At 41.2% G+C, this 17,440-nt stretch overlaps 3 protein-coding genes across 9 annotated transcripts in view; 2 read left to right on the top strand and 1 right to left on the bottom strand.

Annotated features, from left to right (window-relative positions):
• LOC108621953 (Protein phosphatase Slingshot) overlaps positions 1–12,557 on the top strand; it is an 88,788-nt gene extending 76,231 nt beyond the window's left edge. For all 5 annotated transcript variants that reach the window (XM_018019564.2, XM_018019570.2, XM_018019587.2 and 2 more), the window contains 4 exons: positions 3,337–3,531; positions 4,070–4,339; positions 5,028–5,584; positions 5,672–12,557. In XM_018019564.2, coding sequence (XP_017875053.1) covers positions 3,337–3,531; positions 4,070–4,339; positions 5,028–5,584; positions 5,672–7,758 — 3,109 coding nt within the window. In that variant the 3' untranslated portion in view covers positions 7,759–12,557. The remainder of the gene's footprint in view (positions 1–3,336; positions 3,532–4,069; positions 4,340–5,027; positions 5,585–5,671) is intronic.
• LOC108621977 (putative WD repeat-containing protein alr2800) lies at positions 10,335–15,220 on the bottom strand. Its single transcript, XM_026810843.1, has 6 exons — positions 14,868–15,220; positions 14,453–14,673; positions 13,683–13,872; positions 12,029–12,230; positions 10,829–11,032; positions 10,335–10,496 (listed from the first exon to the last, which is right to left on the bottom strand). Exons 1-6 carry the CDS (start codon positions 14,966–14,968, stop codon positions 10,335–10,337), a joined length of 1,080 nt encoding a protein of 359 aa, XP_026666644.1. The 5' UTR covers positions 14,969–15,220.
• Positions 15,221–16,301: 1,081 nt separating this feature from the next.
• The window catches only part of Gprk1 (G protein-coupled receptor kinase 1), a 48,342-nt gene continuing 47,203 nt past the window's right edge, over positions 16,302–17,440 (top strand). For 2 of the 3 annotated variants that reach the window (XM_026810796.1, XM_026810798.1), the window contains exon 1: positions 16,343–16,414. Coding sequence is in view for 1 of the 3 variants with exons in the window: in XM_018019612.2 (XP_017875101.1) it covers positions 16,302–16,414 (113 nt within the window). In the remaining 2 variants the exon portion in view is untranslated. Of the gene's footprint in view, positions 16,415–17,440 lie in introns of all 3 variants that reach the window. The other variant, XM_018019612.2, reaches the window with a different exon arrangement.

Here is a 17,440-nt window from a genome sequence, read left to right as displayed (position 1 = left end):
TCGTTGATGTATAATTTTTATTTAAACTGCATAAATACTCTGTTAGTACACTTCCGCTATAAAAGCAGCTGCTGCTGATGGTTACGAGATAGAAGAGAACCGTGATAAATTTTTGTCGATCGAGCGTAACGTTCTCGCCCCGAGGCGTGTCGTTCGTCTCGAAAAACTGCTGATTGCTGTCGAAGGAGTTACTTAACAGTTGCCTAAGAGATTTCCGCCGTTTTACTGCCGAATAACCGATCACCGCGTTACGTCAGGTCGTTGAAATTTCTCGAAATCTCCGAGAGTTCCGTGCTCGCGAATAATAGTGGAATTCAGCCTCCTCTTAATGTGTGTCTCGATTCCATGTACGCGAAGCGGAAAACTGTAATTGCGGTTTAGTCATATTTGATTTTTATCTAATATTATATTGCTGTCTTACAAGATCGAGAGTCTAGCACGTTGTAATTAAACTCTTCACCTATCTTTTACAAGCAATTAAATATGAAAATGAAGAAGATACGAGCGATGTGAAATCTCTGAATATTTTTAAATTACAAAGTGAATATATAAACAGAATAATTGAATCGAAGTAGACCGTGGATTTGTAATTAATATAACGTTTTACATGAAATGAAATAAATTTACATGCAATTAATGACGAAAAAAAACTGGTTTTTAATAATGTAAATATGTGTACGGGTTAACAGTAAATGCAAATTTTCATTTTTAACATTCTAAACGAAGTTCTCTTTCTTTTATTCATAAATCAGTTTATTTAGAGTAATAGACTTATCAGGGTGATAATTTTAAATTTATATCAGCCACGATACCGTTTAAGACTATAAAACTGGCTTATTTCATATACTGGGTAAACATGGAAGGGGAATCTGGCCCACTAATCTTGCTCCTAGGAGATTGTTTAATGTTTATTTTATGACACAATTCATATCGCAATTCAAATATGCTACACGTATGTAGCAGCCGGTAGATACACCTTAACATTCTACGGTATCGAAATTATAGTCTTAAGATAGCTATCGACTTTGATATCTAATTGGTTTCCAGAAACTGCTGTGTTAATCTTTCAATAATTTATTCGCTGATGCTTGATTCCAATAAAATTTGTATTTTTGTAGAATTGTAGATAAAGTTCATGGAAAATGTTTAGGAATTCTGGTCGTTCTAGGATTGAATATAAACGGGAAACGAGTAGGGACTTCCCTTTAAACACGGCGGTTTTTGCCCTATTTCAGGCCTGTTCACGGTCGAACGATGATAATAACGGCAACCAAGGCTTCTCTACTTATCGAGGTAGTCCGACGTCGTTCGAAACGTATTTGTCAGTGCGTTGTTACCTTACCACCGCAAAAAACAGACCGCGCCTCCAGTCTTCACGGATTGATATTCCTTTAACTAGACATTCAAGTACCCTTCATCAGTTTAACCGTGAATCTAAAGAAATAAGGAAATGACCGAACATTTATCAGAAGTGTTTGATTGCATGATTTTAATCATTTTTAGGGAAAAGTTGCTGTGGTTATCTTCAGCTTCATCATTCCTGTCATTTTTAATTGCACGAAATTAAATGTTGTTTGATTGTATAGAGATCAGAGATGCTGGTTATAATCAATAATTAATGAGGTGTGACAATTTAGTCGATTGAGGATAGACCTTCGACGATACTTTCACATCTTGGTTTTTTACGTACGCTATTGTTACACGACCTTGACTCAAAAAATTGTTCCCAGACTGGGAGTTAATAACGACGATAACGATGCAAATATCCTTCGCCGGTGGAAGGGTCACATTATCGATCGTTACGATAAAGATTCGCTAACTGGCGGCCGATTTACGGGACACCTACCTATTCTTTTCGGCCTCGGTGCGCTCTTAATTATCGTAAATTACGGGCCGCTCGCATGGTAAATTATTATCCTTTACACTTTCACTTTCTGGAACAACTCCTCGAGTCTTCAATCTATGCCACGTCTCGAATATCTACGTGCCAGGTTGAAAGTTGAAAGCTGAAGAGTAACGACTTCGGAGTCCTTCGTGCGGGATCAAGAATAAAATATTCATCGATTTGAATACGTTCGAAAGTGCTCTTCAGCGTTACAATTTCTTGTATAAGCGACTGGCTGGTTTAGGAAATTTCGTAGTAAATACTATGAAAATGGAAACAATATACTGTTTCCATACAAATAAATCAATGAGCAAATTTCATAGTATTTATTATGTTCATAATTATAGTAATACTATTGAAAAATAAATAGGAAAAGAAAGCAGTATATTTTTTCCTCTTTTTTAAAGCTGCATTCTGTTTTTATATAATTATTAATATTTCGCTGTACATTCTAAATATAATTCATTGCCACACAAGAATAAATTTAATACTGTTTACTATGAAATTTACACTCGTGTTGCAATGAATAATTGTTCGAATTCTTATCAATACATTTACAATAAAAATAAATGCATCCGTAGTAAAGGGGAAAAAGTAAATCAGTGAGTCACTGTATAATATTTGCGATTAGCTTTGAACAGTGTTTCAAGCTTTAACACTCTAACTTCCTTTGACGTCTGTCAAATGGAAATGAAGTTCCTAACACAAGCGTATAATATTCTCACTAATGTATTCAGTCATTAAAATACGATCTTTCGTTGGATAAGTCTCGCAATTCAAAACCATAATTTCAGCGACGTGTATTCAGTTTCTTGAGTTTATTGTTGGCTGAAACAATATTCTTGACAGTACGACCGTTGCTTCAGAGTATTGACAGTGTCTCGCGTTTATGCGGAACTTTCCACGGAGAACTGCAACGCATAATGTTGCCATAACAATCGACGATACGAGTAGCATTTGTCGTGAGCCGATATACGAAGATTGGTATCGTTGCAGTAGGAAACGCGACCAAGTGTTTCCTTTTCCGTGCAAACGGAAGTGGTTTCAGATACGGGGTTCCCTTTGACCGATCTACCTCTTTCATTATTCAGTCCAAGCTTTGCCTCACCGGTGGGAAGTTTCTTTTTGAGAAAACTTCCCGAGAGCTTCAGGAGTTCTATCATTTTTTCTATACCTCTGAATTGCTTTTCCTGCCACTTGAGCATTACTTTGGAAAAAAGTTTTTCTTAGTCTCTCATGGAATTTATTTTCTAAAACTTAAATAGAAAACTATTTCTCGGGCATCGTCTAAATGCATTTTTTCTCTGATTGAACTTAAGTCGTTAATCGTTTTTCATGCAATTTAAGTCAGTTTAAACTATTGAGTGGCCGAAGTGGCTCGACCTTCCAAACACTTTCGACGTATTTATCTGTCCTGCAATTTTGTTAAATTGGTTGATTTCTGGCTACAGGTCGGCCTTGCAGACGTTGCACAAGGTGTCGAGCAAGGCACGCGAACAGAACTACTTCCTGGGTGGCTTGTCGCACGATTGGGTCAGTTACTATGAGCAACGAATCGAGAGTGATCGCTCGTGTCTCAACGAGTGGCACGCCATGGACAATCTGGAGTCTCGGAGACCACCGTCGCCGGACAGCGTACGCAACAAGTAAGTAGTACCAATTGCGAATTCAATTTTGTCTATCCGACCTCTAATCGAATCGCAATTACATTATATAACTGAGATTCTTTTATTAATTTTCGATTTCTACCAGTGGAATCAAGTATTTTAATATTGTATTTACAAAAAGAATATTTAAAATCTGGCAGTTTGAATGGATTACTTTGGGTTTGAACGAGGGAAACGAACAGCTGTTACCGCGAGTTTAACTTGGTGTTCTGCCAAAGCCGATGGTTCGTTGATGTACAACTCTCGTTCTTGATGATAGCTTAGCACACGGACACGCCTTTATCGCTATCCTTCAATTATTTCCAGTTTTTGCCTCTGTCCGCCATCTGTTTGAAACGTCGAGCTCGCAGCAGGGTATTCGGTCGTTCTTAAGTAGATTTCAAGATTGATTCCAAGAGTTGTTTCAGTCTTGCATAGATAAATAAATTCTCAAATAAATGAACTCAAATTATAATGACACTGAAATCTGTGTTTTCGTATGTGTGTAATTTTATTTTTTGAATTGTGTTTGCGGCAGACCCAGAGAAAGGGACGAGACTGAACGCGTGATCCGATCGACGTTGAAAGAGATCATGATGTCCGTGGATCTCGACGAGGTAACGTCGAAGTATATTCGAGGCCGTCTCGAAGAAGACCTCGATATGGACCTCGGGGAGTTCAAGTCGTTCATCGATCAGGAGATGCTCACCATTCTGGGTCAGATGGATGCGCCGACTGAAATATTTGACCACGTTTACCTAGGAAGCGAGTGGAACGCGAGCAACTTGGAGGAGCTCCAGAAGAATGGGTAAGTTTATCTTTTGACAAACTGCTACAGAAGAATCTTCAACGAATGATCTATAATATTGGGTCTTCCGGAAAGTCTGCTCCCGATTTTTTATGGGTGGATTAGAACAAATCTAGGAGTATCAGAATGATTTAAAACAAGGTATATGTCCTAAAAGGTGATATTTTCTTAGAAAAAGTCATTATTCAGTGAGATTATGACGATATTTAATAAAGTAATTCTTATGGAGTGAAATAAGAATCGTAATTACTGCGTTTGGAATTTTTAACAATTTTATTCCAAACAATGATTATTCTAAATAAAATAAGGAGTGTCCTGCAATATACCTTAAACTGAACATAACTAATTTTGTCTCGGTTCTCTGGAAAGTAAATATACAGAATCGAATGGTGTAAATGTATATTTTGCACTATTTTTAGGGATAGAATTTTCAAATTGCATGAAAGATTGAAAAAGGTTGTGAAATAGAATAGCACGTATATAATTCAATAAATCAATAAATAAAAATTTGAATGCGCTGCTTTCATCTATAGAAATCGGAATGAACTTTCCAAACAACCCAATATATCGCTGTATGAAATAGTATATTTAATATAATACATAAAGCCATAACAAATATATTAATATAAATATTATTTAGGATATTGCAATGTGATTCCTAGTACTTGATGCCTATTATTTGTTACAGTGTCAAGCATATCCTGAACGTAACACGGGAGATCGACAACTTCTTCCCCGGGATGTTTACGTACTTGAACGTACGCGTTTACGACGATGAGAAGACCGATCTACTGAAGCATTGGGACGACACGTTCAAATATATCACGAAGGCGAAGAAGGAAGGTTCGAAGGTGCTGGTGCACTGTAAAATGGGAGTGTCGAGGTCGGCCTCTGTGGTGATCGCGTACGCAATGAAAGCGTACAATTGGGACTTCTCCCAGGCGTGGAAGCACGTCAAGGACAAACGGAATTGTATCAAACCTAACAACAACTTCCTGCTGCAATTGGAAACCTATCAAGGTATACTCGACGCGATGAAGAACAAGGAAAAGCTTCAGAGGTCGAAATCAGACACGAACTTGAAATCTCCTACCTCGGTGAAGGATCAGTCGAAGAAAGAGGAGAAATCTGACAATGTGGACAACGGATTGCAGTCTGTTTCGGGATTCGAACTGAAGAAGAGCAGCCAGAGGCCGAAGAGTTGGTCGCCGAACGTGAAAATCAGCGAAATCATGTTGCCTTCTGGTACGTCACTGTTTATTTTATCTCATCGAAAATTATAACATGTTTTTCTCTATGAATTTCAAGCAATAATCGGTATTTACTTTACAGTTCCCCTATCGCAGTCTCTTGAGAGCATCGATAAGACAGGGAACACGGAAGTAACGAGGGAAGATCTCCTCCGTTCTGTAGACCAGAAGACCGGTATGCCTCGGAACGTGCTGATGCCATGCGATAACGGACAGAGGACGGAATCCTACAGCGTGTCACAGAATCAGATCGTCCACCTTCCAGGACCCTCCCCGGACACGCCGAGCGTGAAGAAGCGCGTCAGCAAGTTAGAAACTCAGGGTCAGAGAAGGAAAGGTTTAGTGCTGAACCTGACGAACCAGTTCGAGGCAGTGAGTAGCAAACCGTCTTCTCCGAGTTCGGACTCCGACGGGAAACCACTGCCGCAGAGTCCAGTCTCCGGTGTCAACGAGAATGGACTCGACTTGCAACAACCTACCGAAACGTTGTCCATTAAGCAGGAGGTTTGGGATCCTGGCGAGAAGCAACGGAAGAAGGCGGATACCGGTAGTAATAGTGAATGTCTAGTCTGGGCTGCATCGACCGATGCAACGTGTACCAATTCGTGTAGTAACGCTAAGCCTAACGGGGAAGTGAGTGCGGAAAGTGAGTGCGCCGCGACGAGCACGACGACGGTATACCCTGGCACGTTGCCGCGGCGAGCCAGGAAGGAGGGTGACCCGTTCAGCACGCAGGTCGACCGGGTGTTCGACCGCGAGGAGAGGCACGGAGAACCGGTTACGAGGGACTCGCCGAGCCGGCAGAGCTCCTGGAGCAGTTACGACAGTGCCGTGGTCCTCGACAATTCGGTGCATAGTTCCTGGGCGACGCTACCGTCGAGGAACAGTTCCTGGGGCTCGTACGACATGCGTCCCCCGGACTTCCTCGGCTCCAGCGGCCTTTTCCCTTATGATAAAGAGGAAATACCGTGGCATCCGGGTACCGTGAAACGCACGAAGCAGAAGCTTGAAGAGAACACCACGTCTGGGACGGTGAAACGCGTGTGCACGCAGAACTCCGACGCCGAGGAGAAGGACAGATTGCCCGCGGAGGAGGAATCGTACAATCCGGTGCTCCTGCACCATACGGCTTCGCCCACGCCGCGAAGAAGGGACTCGTCGCCTAGCCAGGAACATAATTTAAAAGTTGATGCTGTTAGGAACACCCCGAGTCCCATCAGAGGAATCGATATCTCGCCGGCGTCGATTCGTCAAATTGGCAGACTGTCGACGAGTGCGCCGGCCTCGTCATCCCTCTCCTCGGATACAGACCTACCGTCGTCGTTAAGGTCCTGCAGGTCGGAGAGCGAAACCTCGAGTCCGTGCGTGGTCAACACCACCCAGTGTTCCTCCGTGAAGCATCACAAGATGGTCCTGGAGAATCTGAGCAACAAGTCGATGTTCAGCAAACGTTGCCTGTCCGTGGACGATTCGCCGGAGGCCGAGTGCCCGCGGAGTACCTCCGGCATTGTACAGAATCTCAAGAAGGAGTTCGAGGCGAAGACCAAGCTGGAGAAGAGTCCGGAGAACAGTTTCGAGAACGATTCGCCGATCGCCGTCGGACGACCGAAGAGGGACGTGAAGATCCGCAGTTTGCCATCGTCGCCGGTGATCCCTCACAACGAGTCGAAGATTCAAGCCCCGTCCGAAACCAAAGAGAAAGAGAAATCGCCAAGCGAGTCGTCGTCCTCATCCTCGTCCTCATCCTCGTCGTCGTCGACGTCTTCGTCGTCGTCGGCAGGAGCCGCGCAGGACAACGGCTTGGAAGACCGATCGGTCAGGGTTCTGGTCGAGAAGTACGAGGTGAAGCCGGCCGACGTGAAGGACAGAAAATCGACGGAGATTCAGCTGCGCGTGCACAAAGACAAAGACTGGGAGCCGATCGACTCGCAGCACAACAAATCCGCGAAGACCACGCCCGAATATAGTAGAAGGTCCGCGCCGATCCTGATCAATAATCACTCCTCATCGCCCCTGTTCGCCGAGGCGACGCCGGAAGCGCCTGGCAGGCCGCCGGTTCCCGGCATCGTGGCAGCTAGCAAGAAACAGCAACAGCACGGCAGAACGCATCCTTTGGCCAGGCTGCAGGTCAGGCCTAGGCACAGCAGTCCGGTTTACAACACCATGTAAAGAGGAACCGTTTCATTTCGGTCGTGTTGTTTCTCACTTTCTTTCCTCTTTATCTCGGTTTCTTGTTTCTATCTACACGTGATTTCGATCAGTCGAATCCTGATGAGCGCGCGTACCTGAATGCAATTGGGTATGTGTCTGTCGTGGCCACGATATGAAACTGTGTGATCTCTATTTGATGCCAACGAGTCACGAGGATCGGGTCCTCCTCTCGAGCTCGGTATAATCGACGGGGACATGATTTTATAAATAAGAATCCGCTTCCCACCATCTTCGATGTATGTACAATTTTACTGTTTCGCGAGAGAGAGAAAGAATGTCCTTGTAAACTATGCTCTGGAACGATAAGGCAGAGCACCCGTATTTTTTCGATGCTTGTTCTAAGTAAACGCCACGGTCCGTACGAGCTTCTCGTGTTCGAACGCGTAAAATTTGTCCGTGTGATATATATATATATATATGTACATGTATATATATATATTTGTGTTCGCTAGTTTTTTAGTATCTCCGTTCGATGAAATTTACGTGATTTATTTAATTCGGTAATGGGATCGGTATATTTATTGTCCCACAGCTTACGGCGTTGGATAGCTGCCCGATGGATCGCTTGCGAAATTATATTTTTGCCCAAAATTTAGGTAGAGATGTTACATCATTACACTATTTATCATTATGTATTCACCTAGCAAATAGTATTTTTACATTTACTGCCAATGAGAAGCAGTTTGTTTAAAAATAAACGAAAGCAACAAAAAAAAAGAAGAAATGGAAACGAACAGCAAGAATGATAGGTCTTCTATGTGTCGAAAAGATACAAGTGCCTTGTCCTACCGTCAACGTCTAATTATACATAATATTTGTAATAATAAGGCACGTTCAAAGGTCCTTCAACGTTTTTATGTTCCTTCTTCGTCAGACGTGTCTTGGCCTGCTCTTAATTAGTTCAATTATTTTTTAAGCTGGAAATGCAACAATTCTAGGATGACGCGGACGCAACACTGTTATTCCTACGGCGTGTCGTCGGATTTAAAATAGTGACCTAATGGGCTTGGAATCAAACGTGATGTGTAATTTTGTCTGTGCGTATCGCGGGGCGTCGCCGCGCAAAAGTCGGAGCCAGCGTGCCCCACGCATCTGATCGTGAATGCATGATTTCGCGTCGGACTCGGTCAGGCTGTGAACGAAAGGTCCGAGCCCCGCGAAAGGTAATAGTACTGATCTGCGCTGACTCCCTCTTTTACGTTGCTTACTTACGTTGCGATCGCCGAAACGCGCCCCGAGATGAAGAGATTCTATGCGAAAGAAAAGCAAGCAAAAAAAAAGAGAAAAAGAAATGGACACCTCGGAAACGGCGGCGTGTAACGTTTAGCTGTACTGTATTTAGTATTTTAGAGCGAACAATGTGATTAGGATGGTGCACAGTATGCGAGAAGACGAAAGTAGCAAAGGAAAACCCTTCCTCCCCTCCCATTATTTCCTGGATGAAGCCCGACTTCGAATCGTTCGAACGATTCGTTCGACCAATCGTTATGGATTCTTCTATCCCATTTTTACTCATCACTTTGTATATCATGTGTAAAGCATCGTCGTGCGAACCCGCAGTCCTCTCTCCTCTCTTCGTCCGTCTCGTTTTCACAGTTTTCGTTTTCGCATCTATCGTGACGTCTTTCCTGCGTTCTTCTTCTCCCACTCTTTACTTTTCTCCCTTTTTTTATCGACCAGTGACGACGATTGCCTATCGAAGATTTTACCGTGACATCGCAATTTCGGAAAGTATAATGAACAAAAAATATATATATATATATGTATACATACACCGCTCGGTATCAGCGTTCGTCGTTCTTAAACATATCATCGGATGTCGTTCGTTCTCGTTTGCGTTTTTTGCCATGTCGACCAATTTTATACTACTTCCCCTGATATTGATGATGATGATGATGATAATGATGATGAATGCGAGGCTCGTTTTTTGATAAAGGTGCACCGCGACGATTGTGTGTGTGTAGAAATATATTTTATTACGGAGATAATTTTGCAGAATAATTTTTCTCGTAACGTTAATTCTAATCGGTGCCTCGTCCCTCGGACGAAGTATTATCACCAACCGACGGCGAGGAACGATCCCGAAAGCGAACGCTATTAAAAGAAGAAATAAGAAAAAAAAAACAAAACAAACTGTAACATGTTAAATTAGAATAAAAAGAAAGGTGTTACATCGCCAAACGCTCTGTGCTTTACAACGTCGAAATTCAGAATTGAATCGCTCGTCGCTCCATTTATTTCTTACGGAATTTGTACAGGCAATCATCTTCGAATAATTTGTATACAATTTCTACAACGTCCCGGCATGAAAGCGAGAAGTTTTCTTTCTTCCTAAATTATCCGCGTAACGAAGAACTGTATAATAAATGAGTCAAACACTGTTCGAATTGCCATTTTTTATGTCTGATACCAGTTGCACCGCAGGCGTCGATCAAAGACTCGTTTTTGTGGAAGAGTTTATTTCTCGAGTGCGCGTACATATTTTGCGTACACGTATTATATCGCATCAAGAAACCGAAGAAGAAAGTCGGTCATCAAGCCGGTTGAGCATCTATTTCGTACAGCCGTCTGCCGGCGCAGAACGCGAGCTGCGGCACGATCGAAAGGGTCCTTGTTTTCTTCGCGTGTTTCGGGTTCACTGGGCCGACGTCCATGCCGTACGTCCCGCCCCTTAAATTTCTGATCATCGCCAGTGTCTGTAAAGAGAACCTCATCGTCTGTATAAAACCTAATGCGAATGTAGAAACATTTTTTTGGATATCTTCCAGAAATAAGAATTTGAACATTATTTTCAAGTAAATATCTTTCTATTCTTAAAGGTTCGAAAGGGTAGAATGTAAATTTTCATAAATAAGATCAATCATTTTCTTTTCCATCATAGTTGTACAAAACGGAGTTTGAGATTCTAGCCAACTCATTTTTCATTCCGATAGAAAAATAAGTTGTATCGAATAAAATGTTTCTGGATTTGTGTTGAGCGCGGGAATTTTTCGTTGAAAATTAAACGAAAGACGGAGATTGAAAGAACAAAACTCACCGCGTGTGATCGCAAATCGATTACCCTGAAGAGATTGATGTCACAGCCGCCGCAAGCGAGAAACATGTTCGACACGTACTTGCCACAGTAGAGCATGGAAGAGTAGCTGTCGGGCTCGAGGGAAACGAGCAACTTTCCGGTACGATAATCCCATAATTGGATAGGGTTTTCCCTTTGCCAGGAGCAGGCTAAGATCTGTTCGCGATTAACTGTTAGTTAAATACAAGAATCACTGGACCGTCTATATATATAATTCCTAAGCGAAAAATTAGGACGCGTATTCTTTTAATAATAATTCCCTGTGTAAACCTATATTGCACAATCGACTCCTGTTTCATTTCACTCGAATTTGGGTCAGTTTGACTCCAGAAAGAATTTTGATAAAACTCTGATTTTATTTAATATGATGCTTTTAACTTAATGGAAATCGTTATATAATTATTTTATTGGTGATTTAAAAGATTTTTTATATATGACATTACTGCCTAATTGTTGATAAAAATTGTGAATAACTTTTACTGAATTTAAAATGAATTCTAAACCGCATGAAATCAATTCTTCAGAAAGTGTCAAAAATTTGAATATACTTTAATATTTTTATACAATATTGATAAAACATCGATTTATGTACAACAAAACTTTTACATAGTTTATAAAGAAAACGTTGTTACGAAGTTTTGAAGCTAACACACTGCCCTGTTTCAAGTTTTTCTATGCCATGTATTTCGAGCTTGAAAACACCTAATGAACGAGATTGTTTGCTTTCCACATTTACAATTTTTAGAAACGAATTCCAGAAAATCTTGATTATTAGGTACATTTCACTGAAATGCAATAAATTGCGTATTATTAAATAAAGTTTGTCGAATCGATAATCTATTCAAAGGAAACAAGCTGACCCATCAATAAACGTATTAAAAGTTCTCTATACCACGTTCTGAAAATTTTTATCGAACCAATTTGAAATCCAGTGACTTCAATTACTATAAATGTCACACAGTAATTGCAGAAGAATTGAGTTACACAATTTTACTGTGAATTTCATAATTGGTTAAATAAAAGAGTGACGATGAAAAATGTATTAAAACAAGGAGCCGGGTTTCCACAATTTTTATACATTCGCCGCGTGAGAAAGTCTGTTGAGATGAGACAGTTGATTTGGAATTCTGAATGAAACGTGACACCTGATACCTCTCTTCCATTCTTGCTGATGTCGAGGCCATCGCCGCACATGTGAACGCCCGATATTCGCCTGAGCGCGTACGGTTGCCTAGTATCCCAGAACTGAATGGTATTGTCCCAACCGGCGCTGATCAGCTCATGGGCCGATTTCGGGTTGAAGCAGGCGCTGAACACTCTCGATTTGTGACCGTCCATAACTTCCAATGAATCGCTAAACGGAAATAGATGAGAAAAGAACAAAGAGAACTATTTACATGTTAGTTTGTATCGCGCTTAGAAGAGATTTGCTGTAAGTAAAAAAAAAAAAAGAAAACAAGAGAGAGTGCGAAGTTCGACGAGTTGTGTAAATTAAAATTGTATGAATCCGAACGAGGTAAAGGAAGCTATTCTTAATTAGCTGTTCGCGTCAGTGGACGGATTTGTAAATGAACGAGGATTTATGTTTTAAGATCGTCGATGGTGGATCCGTTTGTAAATAATAAAACAGCGGGAGTAACCGCAGCAGAAGTGAACGCAAATAGAAATATGATAAGCAACACTGCCTGAATTATAGGCTTACCCCGCTTCGTCCCCTCGATCCCGAACTTGTATACCTTCACGTGCCTTCGTAACGAATTATTCATTAAAATATTATGAAATACGTCAGTGATTCAATACCTCCACGAGGACTTTTACAGCGAATTCGTTGAAACCGCCGGATGTCATATCTTTTTCTTTTGTAAATACCGAGAGTTGAATCAATTAATTCGACGTTTGTGCACGAACTAACGTTTTTTAAATGTCGGGTATCGTAAACAATACCGCGGTGAATCTCGGGATTTGTCGGTAAATATTCCGCAAGCTATCGTCAATCAAACAAAGCCGACGTTACATTTGTTCCGCAAATACGTTTTAATTCTGACATGGAAGTAAAACGTAATAACCGTGAGAATCATTTTTCGTCAGAGACCGCTCGCTGGAAGCAGCGGACCGTTTAAGATAGGACGATTTTTTTCGAATCGCGTTATATTTTTAGACGAAACTGTCTCACGTCGGCCTAGATGTAATCGTGAAGAAAACCACGGCGATTATGCTGTTCTATTTAACTAGGGAAAATCTATCGCGGACACCTGGTGCGAGTTTATTTGATTCGAAACGATCGCGAGCAGTTAGTCTTGATCAAAAATTGTGCTGCAATCACGCTTAACAAGACCAAGGTGACATTGGAGTCTTCAGTCTTCAAGACTTTAATCCGAAACACTTCAATGGACCACGTTAGATTGCAGTGTACAACGCAAAATTGGTTTTGTTCTTCAGAATAGTTATTATATCGGTTGTACAGGGTGAACCACGAATCGTGATCAGTAGAGATTACTTTGTTATTATATTAGCAGTCTGATTGAAAATGTTTTTATCAGATATAATATGATTTCAAGAAAGCTTTTGTGATTATAGTAAATTTTTTGTTAACTCTTCTTTATCATGATTTATCAAGGTGATTTTCTATTTTTTTGCATTAAACTTATAACTTTTCTAGGCCTATCTATTAGACGATTTTAACTTAGACTGCTTCAAAATTTAGACTGTTTCAAGAACCGGAACCGATATCACATAACTATTTTCAATGCTTTTATTAAACTATCGAATTGCATGGTATCATCGAATGTTATTTTAACACACCCACCTTGCCTGGAAGACTCGCTCTTGTATTTTGGTCTCTTCATCGTATAGGACAAGCTTTGCATCGTCGCCTGTAGTAACAAATTTCGGCAGGTGGGCATGATAAGCCAAACCTAACGTCTGCCTCTTCTCTCGTATGGTGTAGAGACATTGCAATGTTGGGTAATGCCAGCACTTCACGCAGCCACTAGCATCTGCACATATATTAGCAGAAAAATATTCTTTTTCCAATGAAGCATTAATTATTAGTACAATGTTTAAAATTCAATTTCTAGAATAGTTTAATTTCCGTCTCTAAAGGAGTGAAAGAGAGTTAAATGCTTTTCCCCCAATTTCTTGACTTGTCTTGGAAAATATGAAGTATCAATTTGGTTCTTATGTACAAAAACTACTTAACGGATAACTTTCTGATTGACTGACTCATTTACCCATCAATGTTCGGCTCAAATTACTGCACCTATTCACTTATGTGCAATTTTGGAGATTGTACTTCTATATTAAATAGTGCTGTTTTATTGGTTCATAGCAATGTTTTCTGTTTTATAAACAAATATATGACATTCAAGTTAGTGTTCAAATTTCGTTGTAAATACTTCTATCGTTTTTATCATTTTCGTTAACATACAAACAAACAAACATTGTTCCTTTATACAAAATTCGTATGTTTTACGTCATATGTAATTGTTTGGAAAGTCGATGCTTCCACTATCTCAGAAAAACTATATTTCATAGGCAAAAAATTCCCCATTCCTGGTATTTCGATCGAATACTAACAGGTTGCAATGAGGGTACGTGTGACTGGATAAGATTTTCGAAGGGGCCTGTGCTTAATCGCAGTCGTTGGACTCGGCTGTTGCACCGTTTCCATGTCACGCAATTCTGAAACTTCCCCGCTGATGCATTTATACAATTTGATGGAGCCATCTGTCAGGCCTGCCGCCAGAAAGTCAAACGTCTCCGTGTAACACACGCAAAGAATATCTTGCTCGACGTCTCTAAAAGTAATTTATCAGCTAAAATCCCATCAACGCAGTCTAAGATATATGTATTGATGCAACAATTGATTTCAAATCGATATCACTTTGCATTGAAACAAATGATATTCTAGTAGACAATTTCTATTTGATGCATCAGAATAAAAATTCCTCTTTCTATTCTTCTAATTTTACTTAAAGCTGATTTTGCATACATTTGTTTGGTGATAGTTACGTTTTCGTCAATGTGAACTCGTTCTGATTTTGTGCTACTTGTAGGCCCTACTTCCATCATTTTTGACAGCTTCAATTTCATCGATACTGTTGGCAACGTACGTTTATAACGTTACGCGAGATTATATTATTAAATCAACAATAGAAAATTCAGTGAGAGAATTCCAATACTTTTTATAATTTGTAAAATATCAGCATGAATCTTTAGATTTAAAACTAAAATTTAACGACACACACTTACCATTGCAAGTAGAATTTAATTTTCTGTATTGTAACCTAGAAACTCGTTCTCGATACTTTACAATCTATTTACTGATCAAATCATGATATCTTACTAAAATTACGTATATTAAATTATATACACATTTTATGTATTACATAAAAAAATTTGAGGCTAGATTTTTACAAAGCCTACAAAATACGAAGTGACGATCGATTTTGCAAAACTTCAAATACGTTCTCTTCTATCTCCATAAAAATTGTATACGTCTACGAAACTTGAATATAAATTTATTCTATTAAATTTGATGTTATTTGAAATGTTTGCAATTTGAAATAATTCTTCATAAAAGTATTAAAATGAAACAACACCTCAATCGCGTTAACGAATGTTAAGTACATTATTATACATAAGGAAAATCCTAATGATAAAAGAAATCTGCGTTATTGATGAGGGGATCATTTGAAATAAAATTAAATTCGCGGTTCGCGCGGTAGACAGCGCTAGCATTCTCCCCGACGGGAAGCGGTCGGCCAATCAGCGCGCAAGTGCGCGTGGGCTCGAGGGGGGCACCGCGGCAGGCCCGTCAGTGTCATCAGTCAGTAAGCAGCAAGCACTCGTGGAGGATTGTTCGCGTCCGATGCGCATGAGATCGCGTGCGAAACCGCGTAGTCCGCCCGCACGTAAATCCGTAAACCCGTCGACGATTTAGTTGGTTCGCCCGCGATGAGCACGTCGGCGATTGACGTGGTCGCGTCGGCCGCGTGAACACGAAGACGTCCAGTCGCGGCGGTTAGTGTGTGACCAGGTATACACAGTTTGGTGTGCGTGCCTAAAAGGGAGTGTCGTTAACCTCGTTCAACAGTTCGGATAGGGAGAGAGTCGGCGAAGGAGCCCGCGAGAGCCGCTGATCCCCGAGAAGCCGCGTAGCTGTCAGGACACATCGCGAACGGAACGGTTACGGTCGCTCGATCAGAATGTCGGCGTCGATCGCGTCGTCGTCGTCGTCGTCGTCGTCGTCGTCGTCCCCGGAGGCGCGACAGTGAGAAAAGAGGAACGCGACGCGTGTGTGTACGCGGCGGCGGGGCGGTGATAACCGGAGGTTTTGTAGTCACCGAGGTGATACAGCTACAGGGTGAGTCAGCCCGAGTGTTTTCGGAATCCCGTCGACGAGATTTAGCGAGCGCCCAGGAAAATGGCGGACCTCGAGGCGGTGCTGGCCGACGTCAGCTACCTGATGGCCATGGAGAAGAGCAAGAGCACACCGGCAGCCCGTGCCAGCAAGAAGATCGTATTGCCCGACCCGAGGTATGTCTGTATATGTGCTCAGCGGTAATACGCGTCGAATCGCTGCCGTGCTTCTCGCCGATCCGACCACCCTGTCGGGCCACTCTCTCGCTTCCTAGCGATGGGAACGATGCACTCATGAATAGTGCGAACGTTCCGAATATGTTTTACGATATGCGTATCTTCCGTGGTTGGGTAAAACGAGACGGTACTGGATTTTTATATTTATAAGGATTCACGAGACTCTTTCGATTGGTTGATCCTCTTCGTAATAGGATTGGCTTTATTAATAGGTTGAGACGTGAGACTTAAAATACGACGACTTAACTTAAGCCTTAGCCTGTTGAAGGACACACGGTGCGCAACATAAATAAAGTTTGTTGGACATACGTGGGTACTCGTAAACACTAGTAGTATTTTCATATCCAAAGTGCCCCTTCGCCTGTCAGGATTGATATTCAAATCAGCTGACATTCCAATGTTTGTTGTCGTTCCTTGGTACTTCAAAAAATAATTTATTTTACTCGTTGTATCTGTGGGTTAGTTCATTTGTTCCTGCAATCTTATAAATTCCGTAAACAAAAATCAATCTAAAACCACCGATAATTAAAACATCGATCAAAACGGAAGGTCCGCGAGAAATACGTGACTCGAACGAATGAAGACATGCTAGCATTTTGTTCAGAGTCGATGCAGAACTTTTTTCATCACGAACGATTTTCAAAAACGCATCACAGCGAGTTTATACAATTTTCAGGGTGGGAAATTGCTGACTAATCATTTTACTCCCGTCGACAGTTTCTGGTGTTAAGGGTGTTCGGATTCATCGCGCATTTCTGAAATGTTAATCGAGTTAGTCCCATCGCTGTGCTTCACCACGTTTCCTGCCCCTCCTCGTTCCCTCGGCGAGGTTCTTCCTTGTCTGGCACGAGTCCGGTGTCCTGGTTCCCCTTTGTTTCATCCCACACACCTACACATATTCTCATTCACGATTGGTAAAAAGAATATAGACAGGTACGAGAATAATGCGTTTAAAATAAATTTTAA

Source organism: Ceratina calcarata, unplaced genomic scaffold, assembly GCF_001652005.2.
Source record: "Ceratina calcarata isolate Rehan_Ccalc_2016 unplaced genomic scaffold, ASM165200v1 scaffold110.2, whole genome shotgun sequence".
NCBI classification, from domain to species: Eukaryota; Metazoa; Arthropoda; class Insecta; order Hymenoptera; family Apidae; genus Ceratina; species Ceratina calcarata.
This window is presented reverse-complemented; position numbering and strand designations above follow the sequence as displayed.

Excerpts from the sequence above, each read along its gene's own strand:
- LOC108621977 (XM_026810843.1), bottom strand. The coding sequence starts at position 14,968 with ATGAAATTGAAGCTGTCAAAAATGATGGAAGTAGGGCCTACAAGTAGC. Across the intron at positions 13,873-14,452 it reads ACGTACCCTCATTGCAACCT|ATGCTAGTGGCTGCGTGAAG; the intron begins GTTAGTATTCGA and ends ATATATGTGCAG. Across the intron at positions 10,497-10,828 it reads GATCACACGCGGTGAGTTTT|ACACTGGCGATGATCAGAAA; the intron begins GTTCTTTCAATC and ends TTCTCTTTACAG.